Below are 16,783 nucleotides of genomic sequence, written 5' to 3' on the forward strand. Positions count from 1 at the left end.
GCGGATGCTGGCCGGCAGGGCTGGCGTTTCCATCCTAGGCCACGGCTGCATTTATTTCCTCCCCCACGTGCCCGCCCTCATGCTGTCGTAGCTCCAGTGCAGTCTGCTCTCAGGAATGAATGGAGCCCCGGGAAGCTGAGCTATCCTGACCGACCCTGCCTGGGCTGCAGGGCCATCCCGACCGACCCTGCCTGCGGCAGCCTCGACAGGCCACCCCCTCCCCTGAGCCCCGGCGTGTTCCATGTGTTCATGCCACTCTCTTTTCCGACGGCGCGCCCCCCACCACTGTGAGCAACCCCGCTTTCCCTGCCGGCAGGAGCCAGGCCCCCATCCGCACCAGCCTTCAGGATCCTGCACGGAGCCAGGCACAAGGGGGACAGAGGCGGTCAGTATATTGGATGTGGTTCGAGGAGGAGTGGGCAAAACAACATATTAACCCGAGAGCCTGGCTGGGGCGTTGCTCAGGAGGGAAGAGGAGGCACAGCGTCCTGACTCCTAGAAGCGGGGACGGTCGGCTACTTGGTGGCTTCCCAGGAAGGTATTCCAGACAAGCAAAAGGCCCCCGGGTCCCACCGGAGGCGGAGACGAGGAAGCCATGTGCTGGCCCAAGAAGGTTCCACAGGTCCCACCTGCCGACGAGGCGGCCGGTTCCGCACGCGCTCTGGAGAGGGATGTGGATGTCCCCCGCCCTCGGAGCCATCCCGCAGCCGTCAGACGCTACTTACTCGGGGAAATAAAAGCGTGGTGGAGTCTCTCCCAAGGAAGATAATATCCTGTCACGGGCAGTGTGATCTGCCGGCCATGTGACGGCCATTCCCTAATGTTTCCAAATAGACTTTTGAATAGACTCTTGTCTAGAAGAAAGCAAATTGCAAGAGTATTTTTGGCAGCCAAAAAGAGAGCGTGCGTCAGTCTCTCTTCCCTGCAACTCTTGTTGCTGGGTCTGGCTCCAAGCACCGAGTGGGATTTATTCATCGGCTTGGGTCACTGGTGAACACCATTTGCTGTGAGGAGAGATCTCGTCAAATTAGTCAATTCTGCAAGATTCGGAATAATCAGGCGTGCCTGAGAGGCGGCCTGCGAGACAGCAGAAGGCCCGCTTGGAGAAGGGAGGTGATGGCAAAGTCTAGCTCCCAGGGCTGCAGTCGTGTGTTTGCAGGGCTGTGGGAAAGAGGGCTCCAGATTTCAGGGATTCTGCTCTCCGCGGAGCCCCCAAGAATAGGGAGTCAGAGGAACAAAGATGGCTCCTGGTAATGATAATCGTGGCTCATCCCCCTGTAAGTGATCAAACTGGGCCGCCATAGCAGCCTCATCGATCCCGATGTTTACGAGCCCCTAATTTATACACGCCTCCCTTCTTCCCCCCATTTATGCGGATATTATGTTGCCAACTGTCAGTTCCAATATCTTTTTTATTTTTCATTATCACCATTATAATGATTTACACCAGTAGCAATAGCACAAATGCCTAGTCAATTAGTCCCATGAGAAAAGTCTCTGAATCGTGTGCGTCTCTTCGAAAAAAAAATCACTACATCAAAACCCACAGCCAGATTTCTCAAAGCAAAGGTGCACATGGGAAGGGAGGGAAATGAGAGGCTTGTTCTTTTAACATTGTTCATCTAAAACAGGCGCTGGATACCACCTTCCCGAGGCAGAGAGATTGCTTTCTGCGTGAGCAATTGTGCCCAGAAAAGGAATCGGTGGCATTTTTCCTGAAACCTATCATCAGAAAAGCATTTTGAAACATTTGTCTTTTTAGGTCATGTATGAAGCCCTGTAATTATGGATTATGGCTTTTCCCCAAAATACCTCTGCCCCCCAGCGCCTTCCTAGGACCACGGCGCAGTGGTGAACGTTGCCCGGTGTCAGGAGGCCTGGGCCCTAGGGCCGACTCCGGTCCTGCTAAGAGGCGGATCTTGGGCTGGCACAGCTGGGGCTGTAACCTGTAGCTGAGTCCCCCCTGGGGATCCTATAAAAAAGGCAGATTCCTCCTCAGTAGTGCTGGGACAGTGCCTGCGATTCTGTACTCCAACAAGTGCCTGGAGCGATGCTGCAGACCACAGTCCACGCTGTGGGTTAGTGGGCACAAGCCACTACCCCTGCCCTGGTCTCCTCTTCTTCTGCCTCACTCATAAAAGGCGAATGTCAAGTGTATCCCAGCCTGCACAGCCAGGCTGTCATGAGAAGCACATGATGTGGTGGCTTGCCAAGAACCCAGCACAGGGAAAGAGCGGTGAGCCTATAAGGCCATACAGTTTTTGCTGTGACCGCTGCTGGACCTTTCATGCCGGGACCTCTCCCTCCCCTCTCCTGAGGCCAGTCTGCCCACTGGTCTGGGGTCTGTTGGGTTGTGTCTCCCTCAAAGCTCCGGATGGGCCAAGACCTGGGAAATAAAGCAGGTGCCCAGTCTTCCCTTAAAGATAAGGATGACCCCTTAAAGCCCTCTGTTACAGAGCTGGATGCCGCCTGGGGGGAGGAAGCCGAGGTCACATCCCTGACTCCTCCTCTGCAGTGCCTGGTAGAGGCTGCCTGTGGCTCCAGACCTTGGAGCTTAGCAGGTCTTGGCGGAACCTGCCAGCAACTAAAGCAGAGGGCTGGAATGAGCCACTCTGGTCTGGCACTTGGGCTGGATACTCTCCACACCTGCCCTGCTGAGAGAGTGACTGATGGTAGGGGGAGTGGGGGGAGGGGGCGGGCAGGTTCACACGAGGACCCTCATGGCTGGGCGAGGTAAGGTAGAAGAGAAAGGTCCTTCCAGAGCAGAGAGGAAGTGTGACTGTTTCCAGCCACTGGGGCTTTGGTATTTGAAGAGAAAAAATCTAACTATAAAATCATACTTCGGGTCACTCATCCTACAGAGGACGAGGCAGAGGCTGCTGTTAGCCTGTGAATGTTCCAGAGCTCCCTTAGTTCCTGAGCAGATCCAAAGGATTCGAAGCAGGCCTCGGGCCCAGGCTGGCACCTCAGTGTACACCCAGTAGCCACACAGTTCATATCCCCCCTCGAGGTTCTCGACACCTACACGCCCCAAGCAAAATCTCTCCCTCAGGGCCCGCGCCAGAACCGGGGTGAGCTGGGTGAGGTCAGTGTGAGGAGGCCTCACTTTAGGGGCTGAGCAAGTGTGGTGTGGAGCCTGACGCGGTCCTTCTTGCATTCCTCACGCCCAGGCACCTGTATCGCCTCACCTAGTCTCCACCCCACAGCGTGTTCTGAGCTGGAAAGAACTTGCCACTTGGGTCCAGGGGCCAACCCTGTGCCCAGAGAGCCCCAGGGAGGATACCGGGGGAGTCCCGCCTTTAGGGAGCACAGCCTTGCAGGAACAGCAGTGCCGTGGGAGGAAGAGCACGCCAGGCCATCACTGGGTCCTAGGCCTGCACCTGAGCTCCAGGAAGAGAGGGCTGGGTGGACACTGCTTCCTGCAGCCTCAGCCAGAAGCAAGTCTTCTGAGTTAGTGGGGTTTCGACTGGGCTGGGGGTCAGTGGGAGCTGAAGCAACCCCAGGAAGCAGGGAGGCCTGTCCGAGGGGCACCACCAGCATCCACACCAAGTCACAGCTGGGCCGGCTTCTCCAGTGCCTGGAGCCTGCCTTTGTGTTGCATTTGCCAATGGTCTTCCTGCTGCTATTTATTATTTTGCTTCAGAAGAAAGGCTAAAAGATGCAGAGAGGGAAAAGAAAATAAGAAAGATGGGCATGGCCTGTTCCAACTGACTTGGCAGCACGTCTCCTCCAAATGAGGCAATCATACATTTTCCAATCGGGCTGGACAGGCTGTGGCTCATTCCTCAGCTCCCTGTCTGGAGGCAGTGCGGGCTCCCCTACCTTCTGTGGATTAATCACGCCTTCAGGGCCCTCACAGCCAGCGGCCGCGCCTGCATGTGCCTTCATGACATGAGCAAGAGGGGTCATTAGCCACCTGGGCTCCTGGCTACAGCCTGTGCACACGGGCCCAGCAATGTGTGTGGCGACGACCGGCCTCCCGAGCACATCGCAGGTGTCCCTGGGTGCAGAGCATCGCCGTCCTGATGTGTGCTCTGGTGTGCACAGTGGCCCCGTGCCCCAGACTGGCTGGAAAGCACTGGGGACTATGGCGCACACACCTCTGGATTAGTTACTCATGAATTATTCACGGGGAGGAGAACCTCCAGAGCAGAGCTGCTGATCTGGGACCCAGTAAGTGTCCAGGAGACTGACAGAGACACAGCAGAGGCACTGGGACTGAGCCTGGGGGTCCTCAGGCTATCCCAGGCTACACCCAGGCTATCGTCAGGCCCTGGATGGCCCAGGCCTTCTCTAAACCTGGGCCCGAGTCTGTCACAGCACCCTGAGGTGCTGGGAAAAGGCAGTCTGACGAGGCAGGCCCTGAGGTTCCTGATACAAGCTCCCCCAGGTCACAGGTATTCAGCTGAGGATGACCTTTGTCCCACCCAAGTCTGTTCTCTCCCAGGGGCTCTGGAAGGCAGAGCATCCTACAGGGTCCCACGCACCCAGCATGGGGTTCTCGGGGAGTCCGTGGCTGTGTGTTTCAGACACCAGACCACACACAGCTTCATGGTTGGCAGTCTCCTTCGTCCTCATCCTGGAAAACTGGTTCCTGTTGGCCTACTTTTTTCCACCCTGTAGCTTTCGGGTCCCATCATTGCCCAGTAACAGGGCTCTTTGGCCCATGCAGAGGGCTCACAGGAGTCATGCTGGATTCTCATGGTCCAGGGGGCAGTAGAGTTGTCCCACGCTACTCTCCAGATAAACAACTTGAGGCAACCCTGAGTTTTTGGAACGAGTAAGGGGTAGTACTGAGGTTCACACTCAGCCCTCTTGACCCCCGACTCGGCTCTCTTTCCACTCCTGGGGACCCAGGTCTGGGTCTTGGAGTGGTCACCCAGAGGTCTGGGCTTACAGAGCAGACAGGACATTCCCAGAACTCAGACACCAGCAGCCAGGGGGTTGCGGCCTCACAAAGCAGGGCAGGGAGTGTGGGCCCCTTTGCAGAGAGGCTCTGAAACCCAGCAACTCAGTGACCATACTGAATGATGGCCAGAGAGGTGGCCCAATACTGGGGCCTGGTTGGGTTTCGGGATCCTACTGGATCAGGAGCAGAAGAGGGTCCAGCTCTGTGGGGTTCTCAGAGCCTGAACTGGGCCTTAATCCAGGCATAGGGTGGAGCCCCAGTTTCTGGCAGGGAAGGATGCATAGGGTAGGCTCCATAGCCCCAGACTATTTCTTATAGGATTCCAAAGTCCCGACGAAAAAGACGTTCATTGCACATTACCCTTTCTATCATTCTAGAGGTAATCTTAAGCGTGTTTTAGAAAATGTAAAAACAAAATAAACACCACCTAAAACTTTGGATCAAATTCTTAGACAGTTTCTTCTAAACAGAAGATGGCTCCTTTTCAAAGGGCGTGCAAAACCGGAAAAAGGGAAGCTGTGGCTCGGAGTAGAAGCCGGGCATGGTTCAGATCTGGGCATCAGCAGCGCAGAAAGCAGTGTGATGGGGAGCTTAGGGATCTAGAGACGGGTGGTGAGAGGATGGTTCGGGACAGGAGCTAGAGGTACACCCAACACTCAGAGAAATGGCTCTGCTCAGACTCCCCTCCGTGTCTCAGTGGAGGGCCCTGTGCCAGGCTCCTCCAGCTCACCGGCAGCCTGCCGGGAGAAGGTGCTCACCTCGACAAGGGAGCACCTCTGTGTGTCTTGTCTGTAATTGCTTGACCTATCTTGTCTGAGGCGCCCTGTCCACGGGGGCCCCCCGACCGCCCCGACGGGCACGTCCTGCTGCCTCCCCCCACCACAACCACCCCGGGCACACGTGTGGACACACAGGACCTTTTTGACACGCTGGCTCTGTGCCCAGCAGGAAATACTAAAGTTGCCCCCGCTGGAGCTGGCGCGCTGCCAACTCACTGTGCAGCCCATGTCTTGCATTCTGTCCGAAAGGGGAAATTAAATTGAGGAATGAAGTCTAACCCACATCTGGCAGGCAAGGAGTTGACCTTTGTCTTGAATACGCTTCATGAGGCTCAAACCAGACCGTGGGGCCTCCAGCTGCCTGAGTCCCCCCTCCAGCCCCTCTCTAGTATGGTACGGAACCTGGAAGAGACGCGCAGTGGGCGGGGCAGTTGGGGGGTGCAGGCTGCTGGGACCGTGGGGGCCGTGAAGCTCATTGCTCTACAGCAGATGGTCCCAGAGGCAGCGAGCTGACGGGCTCTGGGGCATCGGAGGCATCCTTGGCGCAAAGGAGGCCCCATTGACCTGCTCCCAAGCATGTTCTATGGGCACATCTCAGGTCTGTCCTCCTTCTCTCTATCCACACCAGCTGGAAGGAGATGATTTCCTTGACAGTATGTGAAGTTGGGTTGTTTTATGGGAATGTAAGTGCTGACTGAGGGTATCAGTCGGGCGGGGCTAGGCTTCAGTAACAAGTAACCTCGCAATCTCAGCACCTTCACATGATGAAGATTTATGTCCCAATCGTGCCAAGTCCAACACTGGTGGGGCAAGCCTCTTGTACCTCCAAGGTTTCCCTGGCAGGTGAAGGGGGCCGAGGTTAGTAGAAAATGCTCTTAAACGGCCAGGTCTGGGAATGTTCTCCATATCCTCCCCACTCATTCTAGCTGCCTGAATTCCGATGTGTGATTCCCAACCTAACTGCAAGGGAGGCAGTGGGGAAGTCTTCCTGGTTGGAGAGAGGTCACGGTGTGGTGAATCTCATGGCATTGTTTCTGCCATACTTAGGATCCAACCCAGGGAAACTACCCTGAGGCACTGATCATTAGGAAGAGCCTTGCAGGTGAATCCTGGGAAACGGGAGCCTAAGCCGTGGTGTCCGGCCAACCCTGAACACGCAGAGATTCCATTCTCCATCGGAGCCGTCCTTGGAGGCTGCAGGTGTGACCTACCAGGAAGATAGGGCACTTCCTTACCGTGGTAACTGCGTGGAATTTCCAGTGTCTGAGCTTCTCCCTTCACACAAATGTGCTTGTCTCTTCTGCACACACTCCACAATTAAGAAGAAATATTTGTTTATTCATTCAGCAAATGTGTACTGAAAACCCTTCACCTGTGTTATGTGCTAACGTTACAAAGACAATAAGCAGGGACTGTTCTCAAGGTAGCAAACATGCCCCAATCATTAATGCTGGGGATAGTGGTGGGGGCCAGGGGCCCTCTTGCCTGATCTGGAGGAAGTGGGTCAATGCAGCCTCCTAGAAGAGTTAGTGCCTGAGCTGAGTCATAACAGACATGCAGGTCTTGGCCGTGGAAAGAGTGGGAATCCATTCCTGGCAAAGGAGCTACATGGGCTTGAACCCCAAGCTGAGAGACAGCATAATGCCTTCAGAAACTAGTAAGGTGTTGGGAATGGCCAGGCATTGCCTCTGGGGTGGGAAGAGTGAATGAATGTTGATGCTAGAATCCTCAGGTGTCTCCTGGACCACACTGAGAAGTCTGGACCTTATCCTGAAGGATAGGATTTAAAGCAGGAGAGTAAAGTATGGTGATCAGACTTGTGCTTTAAAAAAAAAAAAAAAATCACAAGGTTGGGAGCACCTACGTCGTACAGTTGGTTAAGCACCTGACTCTTGGTTTCAACTCAGGTTATGATCTCAGGGTCATGAGATCGAGCCTTGCATCAAGCTCCACGCTCAGCACAGAGTCGGCTTAAGACTGTCTCTCTGTCTCCCTCTACCTCTCCTCCCACCCCCTCTGGTGCACGCACTTTCTCTCTTTCTCAAATAAATAAATCTTTAAAAAATAAAAAAGTCACAAGGGCAGTTGGGTAGCGAATGGGTAAAAAGGGCAAGACTGGAGCAGAGAGACGTGGGAATAATGTATGTGGGACACAACATGTCGGGGCGGTGGATATGCAGAGGGAGGGAGGCAGACTTGAGAAGCAGTTGGGGCGACAGAGTTGAAGAACCCGCTGTTGAATATGTGGATGGAGATGAGGACATGGGCTTGCAGAGCTGACAGGACTTCCTGTCTGCAAGACGGAATTCCTGAGAATAAGGGGGCAAAAGAACAATGAGTTAATTCTGGGACATCCAGTGTTGGGGCACCTGGGAGGGGGGGCAGCCAGTATTTCAGACGGTGGGACCATGGGTGTGCTGTGCAGGAGGGGCAGGGAGCCAGCAATGTAGCCTTGGGCGCCATCAGGGAAAGCGGTGACAGCTGGTGAGAGTGTCTGAGGAGAGTGTGTAGGGCGGGGAAGAAAGAGGAGGAGATAATGGAACTCCAAGGATGAGCCCAGAAAGAGTTGCTTGCCAAGGAGAACCCAACAAGGAGAGAGCGTGAGAAACCACGAGAAGAGATATCGAGAAAGAGAGGGAGAGATCAACCACGCCCAAGGTGAGAGAAGACAAGGCTAGAGGGACCCGTGGGATTTTACGAGCAGATCACGCGTGACCTCGGTGAGACAGACTCCCAAGGAGTGGCCCGAGTAGAAGCCCCCTCAGAGCAGGTTGCGGAGAACGGTGACGAGAGCTATTTAAGCAACTCTCTCCAGAGAAGTCTGTGAGGGGGTGGTCAAAGGGGGATTCTTTTTTAATTTTTTATTATGTAATATTGAGTAGATGAAAAAATAATGTCCTGGCGTTGTGTAAGCTCTGAAGCATAATGGTAAAATAAACAAGAAGCACCCCGTCCACTTTAAGAGGTCACGGTCAGCTCTGCTTGGGCGTGCTCCTTGTGCCTGGCAGGGGGAGCTGTGCCAAGGGAGGGGTCAGTGGCCATGAGGGCCCTGCAACCACACAAGGAGGACATAAGGAACAGGTCACAAGGGGTAGGTCCAGGCGCTGGCTCTGTGGTGCTAGAAGCCGACAACTAGACCTGGTGTGCAAAGACCAGAGTGACAGAAATGTTTAAAAGAGGTGGCCTATCACCTACTAGCCGGTAATTCCAGAGCCCCCTGCCCCCAGTTCCCGCCGCGATGGAGCTAAATTTGCAGGATAGGAAAATGAGACAGGAGCTACCCCGGACCTCCAGGCGCTCGCACCCCAGACAGAAAGTGATTGCAGAGTAAAAAGAGTTAAAACCGAGCTGGAGCAGTGGCCCGAGCTGAGGACGTGATGTGCAGGACAGATGCTACCCCAACCTCTTGACCACTCTACCATTGACCAGGCTCTACCATTACCTCTCCCCTCGGCCTCAGGCTTGCTGTGGCCCCTCGGGCTGAGTTGGCCCCTCCTGTATCTTTACATCCTTCATGACCAAGGTGATATTGGACCCAGGCTGGACAAGAAGCTGGGCAAGTCACCATAATGCAGAGCAAAGCCCAGTCCTTGTGATGCAGAAGGCCATCAGTGTCCTGGTGTGTTTGGGTCTCCATGACAACACTGAGGGCCTTCCGTTCAGACACTCAGGAAGGTCTCATGGGAGATGTCTGGTTCACAGGGAGCGTGGGGGTCTCAAGCCAACGACTACATCATAGGGTTGTAAATCACTTCTAACGCCCAGGGGCTTAACACCTTTTCAGACTGCAGTCCCACATTGGGTGACAGTCTGAAGGCCAAAGATCTTGGCCCCCTTCTCCCTTCGTATGTCTCTGACGTCAGGAAGGTCGCTTATGCTCAACCTGCAACCTGGTCCATAAGCTGGGATGAGCCATGCCTGGCCAGCTCACGGGCTACTCGAAGGATACAGTGAGATTTACAGAAAGGGTATTGTCCTCTAGGAAAGAAGTCTACAGCTGCGGCTGCTCTCCCTGTCATAGGGTTGGGGGATCCCCAGGATCTTGCTTCCACAGTGAGGACGGTGGGATAGAATCCCAACCACAGTTAAAACGGGCACACGCACCTTTCAGGGCAGTGTGGCCCTGCGGACAGAAAGCATCACTCTTCAGCTGAGACTGGGTTCAAATCTTGTCTACTACACTTTGGTCATGTGATCCCAGACAAATCATTTATCCCCCCAACCCCACCCCCGTGACGCTGAGATAATGATCCATGCATTGCGGGCTTGCTGTGAACATGAGATCAGCTACCGTTTGAAAGCCCTTCTTTGCACACAGAGAAGGTGCTTCCTAGATGCCGACGGGCGTGGCTGCCCACCTGGCATCCTAGCAGGGCTGCCATTGGTCTAAATCGCCCTCCTCTCCGCTCTGTGCCAGCAGGTCCGGCCTCTGTTTCCCTGTGAGCAGCAGCCACGGCCCAGCAAGATGTCCCGGCATCACAGCCGCTTCGAAAGAGATTACCGGGTGAGCTGGGACCGCCGCGAGTGGAGCGCCAACGGGACGCATGGGACCACCAGCATCTGCAATGCCACGGCCGGGGCCGGTGGCGGTACAGCCAGCAGCCTCAGTGCCCGGCCCGGCCTCCTGCCACTGCCTGTGGTGCCCTCCCGGCTGCCCACACCTGCCACAGCCCCGGCTCCCTGCACGACGGGCAGCGGCGAGGCCATCACCAGCCTCGTGGCCAGCTCTGCCTCCGCCGTCACCACCAAGGTAAGCCTGGTGGCCTCCCCGAGCAGGAGCTGGGCATGGGGGCCCTCTAACCCCGAAGGCCGGGGCCGGCTCCATGGCCGCACAGCCTGGGCCCTGGCCGCCGTGTCCTGCGGCCACCGTGTTCCCCAGGGTCTTGGTGTCCCAGGAGCTGGGCCAGCCAACCATTGATCATTCACATGGTTTCACGTGCTGTAAAGTGTCTGTCTGCAACTAACCTGTAAGACAAGAAGGTCTGAAGCCACTTGCTGTCCTTTGCCATGTTAGTTCAGTGCGTGTAGGGATGGTGAACTCCAAGTTGGCCGTAAAGATTCCCTAAATCGGGGACTTTAGACCACACGTGTCCTCCTGGGGTGCCAATGGCTTGGGTTTGCAAAACAGTAGTGACCAGCAGTAAGGCATAAATAGTCCTAAATCTGCCACTTATTAACTACTCCACTGAGAACCAGGCCTCGGGCCCCAGCAGTCCGCTTCAGGGCATTTGCTCCCTTCCAAAGGCAGATCCTGCCTTGGGGGCTGTGTTCCCAACAGAGAGACTGAAATGGAAATGGCACCAAGGTTCTCGCCTGGCTTCAGGCCAAGCTGGTCCCCCTCGCGCCGCTCGGAGCCCCTCAGGCAGCCCGTCCTCAGGGATGGGCCCATGCCGGGGGCGGAGGGCAGGAAGCCCCATTTATGACCGTCCTGTTTCCTTGGCTGGGCAGGGGCTCTGCAGGCCGCCCTTGCCTCCGCCAGCCGTTCCGGGCGGCCTCCGGGAGCCCCCTCCGAGCCGGCGTGTGTGCAGGCGTCTGCGTGTGGCCAGTGCTGGCTTCCCTGCTCACGGAAAAGTTGCGGGAGAAGTGAAAGGCGGGGGAGGCCCGGCGTGGCCATTGTGCGGTGGCCGTGATGTGGGAAAGCCGCGCTCCAGGTGTGCTGCGCCTTTGTCTCCGTGATTTTCAAAACTCCCTTTCAGCCCTGCTTCCCATTAATAACGGAGCACTGCCGGCCCAGAGCCCAGCGGAGGCCGAGACAATGGAGCTAGCGGAGGCCAGCTCGGAGCACGCTGACATCTTGCTGCAGTGCCTTATTGATTTTATTTTCCTGTTATGAAAACACCTCCCCACAGAGGTGGGGAGGGAAGGAATGTCGGACTGGGGCGGTGGGGACAGAGGGTTATTTGGGCACGACGCCCACAGACCAGCTGAACGCATTCCTCCCCTGGACGCCAGCCCTCAGGACTGGCCTGATGCGATGACCTCTGCCTGGCCGAGCCAGCCTGCCGCCCCACCAGCCACATCTGGCAGCCGCTTAGGAAGGCCAGCTGTTGGCCATCTGGACAATGGCAGCTTCTGGAACTGACCGCCGGGGGCTCACTTGATGATTTTGGCCCTCTCTTGGAGGGGGGCCTTTTAAGGGATGCTGTGGGTCTGCATGCGAGACAGGGGTTTGACCCTCCAGGCCGGGGTGCTGGAAGGCATTTGGCAATGAGGGCCCCTCACACAGGGCTGCCCTGCCCACACAGCCCTTGCTTTGCTCCCATGCAGCTTGATAGTCAGCAACCCTCACTGGCAGGGGCCCAAACCACAGCACATGGGGGGCAAGGAGCCCAGCCTTTGATAGAAAACAGCATCTGGAGAGGACTGCCCTGGGGGGCTGGGAGGGGAGAGGGGGCAAGAGTTCATGCCTGTGGGACAACCAGCTCCTTGGCACGTGTCCCCTCTGGAACCATCTCCAGCCCAGACCTGCAGGAGCTGGTCCAACCAAACAAAGGTGCCTGCTTCCGCCCTGGGTTTTTCAAGGTGTTCAGGAGAACAGGGTATGCAGGGGAGAGGGAGGACAACAGCCAGTTGTGGCTTCTGTCCAGGACACTGCCATTGAATTTGGGCCATGATGCCTCTCTGCCCTCTGGCCAAGCAGCAGCCCCTGCCAGAAGCCTGTCGCCCAGCCTATTTGTCTATCCCCATGCCCGCACCACATCATTGACAGGCACGCCCAAACCAATGTATCTGTGGTTTCCCTCGTCAACAGGCTGCGTCTTTACCGAGTAGCCAAGGCCTAGCTCTGGCCCTCGGGGAACACACAGGTCAGGATATGACAGGTCTTGGCCTGGGTGGTGTGACCAAATGACCTGAGAATGTTTCTCCCGTTGAGGTTACTGGCAGAGGCAGCTTAGTGTTTTGGATGAAGACAGACTGTTGCACCAGCCTGCCCGGGTTTGACTTCTGCCCTATCTCTTGCTCACTAAGCAGCCCTGGACAAGTAACATGACCTCTCTGGGCCTTGCTTCTGTAAAATAGGGATGGGTAGTAGCACCTGTCTGCCAGAGTTTTTGTGAGCCTTGTGTGAGTTCAAACATATATACGGCACTCAGAATAGAGCTGGGCCTGGCACGTGGCTGTTGTCACCCCCACCACTATTGTCACTGTCCCCCTAGGGCACCTTCTCTCCCCTGTAGAGAAGAGGGATCATTTCTAACCTCACCAAGAGAAAAAGGTAAGTTTTCCGATAAGAAGCAGGAGCTGGGCCCCAGGCAGGTGGAGAAAGCAAATTGTGTTTCTGAGTGGTTAGAGCTCACGTTGATCTGTGACATGGAGGCCTGACATGACCAAGGTGACATCATGGCAGCAAGAGGAGCTGGAGGGAGGGCACCCACACCCCAAACTGACCTTGAGTCAGCATCACCTAGTGAGTTTGATGATGGAGTGAATGGGTTTTAAAGCCTTTTCAGCCACAGGACCCCTTCCTCCAAGGAAAGTGCAGTGTGTACACATGGCCGAGACCCCACTCTGGTGTAGAGGGGCTGAGGAAGGGGGCTGCATGGGAGCCAGGAGCAGAGCCACGTGTTCCTGCTACCCTGGAGTGTGGCAATGGGGGCTTGAACATACTGGCCTGCCTTCCTCGGTGAAGGGTCAGGTGCCACATATGGGCCAGTCCCCAATATGACTCTCAGGGACAAGTGTTAGTGCTGTCAGGCCTGAGCGACCCCCTGGGCTGGGCATGGAGCAGGGTGTCGTCACATCTCTCTGGGGGCTGGGGGTGACTGCTGACATCTTATACCATCACTACCCATGCAGAGATGGCCCGCCCCTCTCCGGCCCTGAGTCCCATGGGCCTGGTCCCCCATTCACTTTCAGTACTGGGGCAGCTTCCACCACGCTGTGGGGGACGGTCCCAGGTCCCCAGGGTAGGGAAGGCTGTCTAGGCTCCCTGCGGCTGGTGAGTGAGGTGATGACAATTTTTTCTGTCACTGCTGCCTCAGGCCTGAGTTGATTTTTACGTTTCTTCATTTTCCTGTGACCTGAGGATTTCTTGCTGGTCTTTGATGAAAGGCCAGTTGGACAAGCACGGATTCCAGGGCCACTGAGGCAGGGGGAGGGTGTGACCAGATGCAACACACACTCACACGCACACAAGTCCCCCGAGGCTGAGAGAGACAGAGAGACCGTGCCCTCCGGCATCCCCGTTTTGCCGGTCGGGAGAGTGAGGCCAGAGGAAAGAAGGCTTGCGGAGGGCCCGTGGTGAGCGAGGAGCGGACGGCCCGGGCTGGCTCCTCTCCTCCCCGCAGGCCGCCTGGCTCAGTGCCTTCTCCATGGTAACCGTCAGTGCAGCCCCGTGAAGATAACTTTTCCAGTCCTTCGACCACCTACCTGCCAGCAGACACGAGTCTGCAAGAAAATGGGCGGATTTCCCTCTTGGGTGAGGTGGGGAAGTCCAGCCCCAAAGGTGCCGCCGACTCCACAGGGCAGAGCCGGTGGGCGCTCCAGGCTGTCGCCTCAGATGGAACCGGGTTTGAATCCCACCTCTGCCTCCTCGCAGCTGACTATGTCTCTGAGTCTCACTGTCTATAAAGCGGGAATAAGAATAGTATCTTCCTCATGAGGAGGTTGTGAGGATTGGATAGATCAGGATGTGTGGGAAAGCTTAGAGCGGCACCTGCTATCCATCAAGCACTCCATAAAAGTCGATTTTAAAAGCTTCATCAGAGATCGGGTTGGACCAAGTGTCCAGACACGTGGGGTAAAACCAGCCCCCTGGAGGCTGGTGCTGGTGGGAGCCCTCCGTGGACCATCTCCTCCCCTGACTGGAGATGCCTGAGGACGCCGAGAGCTGGGACAGCCCTGCGCCCGGCCCGGCATGGCTACTCTGGGCTGCAGATCGTCCAGCCCCCCGGGGAGGGTGGCCCCGAGGAGCAGAAATGAGGCTCCGAGGCCAGGCCTATTTGCAGGGTGGAGGGGAAGCCCGGCTGCCCCGCAGTTCCTGCGGCGTGAAATTTAAATTATTCTCGGCAAACCTGCCTGACAGATGAAACAGAAAAGGGACGGCTTCATAAAATGCAATTTTGTTCTTGAAAGAATGGACTTTGCAGAATCCTGGCTGATGTCTGTGAAATGTGTCGGGGGCTTTTTTCCTTGTGGTCAGGAGCACTCATGCTGAAACATTCCCGTCGTTCCTCGGAGCGAAGCCCTTGAAAATAAATCTGGGCTGGAGAGAGAGAGACTTAGCCGGTGTCAGGGGCCCGAGGAAAACCAAAAGGGGGTGTGAAATCTGTAGGCTCCGTCCTCGAAGCACCAAACAACCCAGACTTTTTTTTTTTTTTTACTTTTATGAGCATTTGGGGCTTTTAGGGTGGGTATTTGTCATCAAAGAGACAGCACTGGACACAGTGTCTTTCCCCATCCACTCTACGCTGTGTGGAGAGCTGCCCCTCCTGGGGGAGAGGAGCTGGGATTTCCGTGGGGAACCGTGTGAAGGACCCTGAGGCCCCGCCCGGCAGGCCCCTACCCCCGTGTGGTTCCTCGAATCCGTGAATGGATAAGGGATGCTTTGCACAGTTACGGAATGAGAAGCAGACCTCCCTTTCCTCTTGCATTCACACTGAAAATCAAAGGCTGCTGAGTGGGCTCGGTTGGGAGAATCACTCAAGTCCCTTTTGTGGCGCATTTCCAGACTGTGCGTGATGTTATCCAGAAGACTGTTCTTGCTCCGTGAATGAGAATGTGTGATTTCCCTTGTGATAAATGATCAGGCACTGATGGTGCGCTGTGAGACAGCTTTTGTGCGTGTTCGTGCCGAGCTAATGGGTTTTGCCTGAACGTGGAGCTGCAGCCACGGTTTGGATTCTGTCTTCATTGACTTAAAACCCATCTGTCAGTCACGAAACGTGTACCATTGAAAAGTGCCATGACTTCCAAAGCACCCGTTTCCGAACCTGCCGTGTGGGGAGGGAAGACCTGAAGGGCTTGAGCTTCAGATCTGTGACCGAGGGGGCAAAAAGAGGGGAGAAGACTCTGTCTTCGTCCGCATTTGTAAGGGGTGAGCCACAGGCTGGGTTCCAGAAGAAAGCTTCCAGGAGAGCCCATTGACTAGAGCTAGATGTGTAGGTAAGTTAGCTTTTGCTCCGGAAAAATCGTCCGAAAACGTAGTGGCTTACTCCTTCACAGTTCTGCTGAGCCGGCCGCCCGTTCTGGTCCATGCTGGCTCCCTCATCCGTCTGTGGTCAACTGCTCGTCGGCTGAGGCCAGCTGATCGAGAACGGCCTCGCTCCCACATCTCTGCTTTGCAGACTGCCAGCCCATGGGTATCCGTTCTTCTCCGTGGGGCCTGCCATCCCCCCTACAGCTACCTCGGGCTTGTTCACACGGTGCTCTCGGGCTTCCCAGAGCAGCAAGCGGGCAAGGCTCAAAGGCTTCTGTAACCTCTGCTTGAGGCACATTGGCTAAAATCCCACTGGCCACAGAAGTCTCCAGGCCAAGCCACATTCAAGGAGTGGGCAAAGAGATCCTGCTTCTTGATGGACGGTGTTATAACACCGCATTGCAGAAGGCGGGCGTATAGGGACGAGAGGATTTATGGTCATTTTTGCAACATACCCCCAGGCTTTCCAACACACTTGCTTAAACCAAGGCTCACATGCCTCTGGCAGAAAGGATAGGGTCGATCTGCTACTATCCTCTGCATGGCCTCATGTGGGAAATCAGGGGCCCACAAGACACGTGCACACCAGGGTTACACACCTCCCGTCTACACCAGGAGCTGCCTGGTGAGGTCTGAAAGAAGGTGCAGAGCAAGGATTGTGCTGCCAGAGAGGAGAGGCAGCGGGCCCCCAGGGAACCCTGCAGGGTGCATTTACCTTGAGAACCCACTGCTGGCCAGGACATGGCCCTCACGTGACGCTGTCACTGCCCCCAGAGTCGGTGGGACTGGGACACTGCTGTTCCTAGGACATCCGTACAGACAGATGCCGACCTGTGGCTCAGAATTTTAAAAATCCACCCCAAAGAGACCACCTTCATGGATTTTGGCCAGTGAATTTCTCCCTGTGGGAATCTACATGACGATACGTTCTGAGGAGCCCGGAATCAGGAAAGGAAG

At 55.9% G+C, this 16,783-nt stretch overlaps 1 protein-coding gene across 3 annotated transcripts in view; it reads left to right on the plus strand.

The window, feature by feature from the left end:
• The window catches only part of KLHL29 (kelch like family member 29), a 297,536-nt gene that overhangs the window by 150,147 nt on the left and 130,606 nt on the right, over positions 1-16,783 (plus strand). For 2 of the 3 annotated variants that reach the window (XM_032866925.1, XM_032866923.1), the window contains one exon: positions 10,109-10,438. In XM_032866925.1, the coding sequence (XP_032722816.1) occupies positions 10,154-10,438 (285 nt within the window). In that variant the 5' untranslated portion in view covers positions 10,109-10,153. Of the gene's footprint in view, positions 1-10,105; positions 10,439-16,783 lie in introns of all 3 variants that reach the window. The other variant, XM_032866924.1, reaches the window with a different exon arrangement.

Source organism: Lontra canadensis, unplaced genomic scaffold (genome assembly GCF_010015895.1).
Source record: "Lontra canadensis isolate GAN:19392208 unplaced genomic scaffold, GSC_riverotter_1.0 scaffold32, whole genome shotgun sequence".
NCBI classification, from domain to species: Eukaryota; Metazoa; Chordata; class Mammalia; order Carnivora; family Mustelidae; genus Lontra; species Lontra canadensis.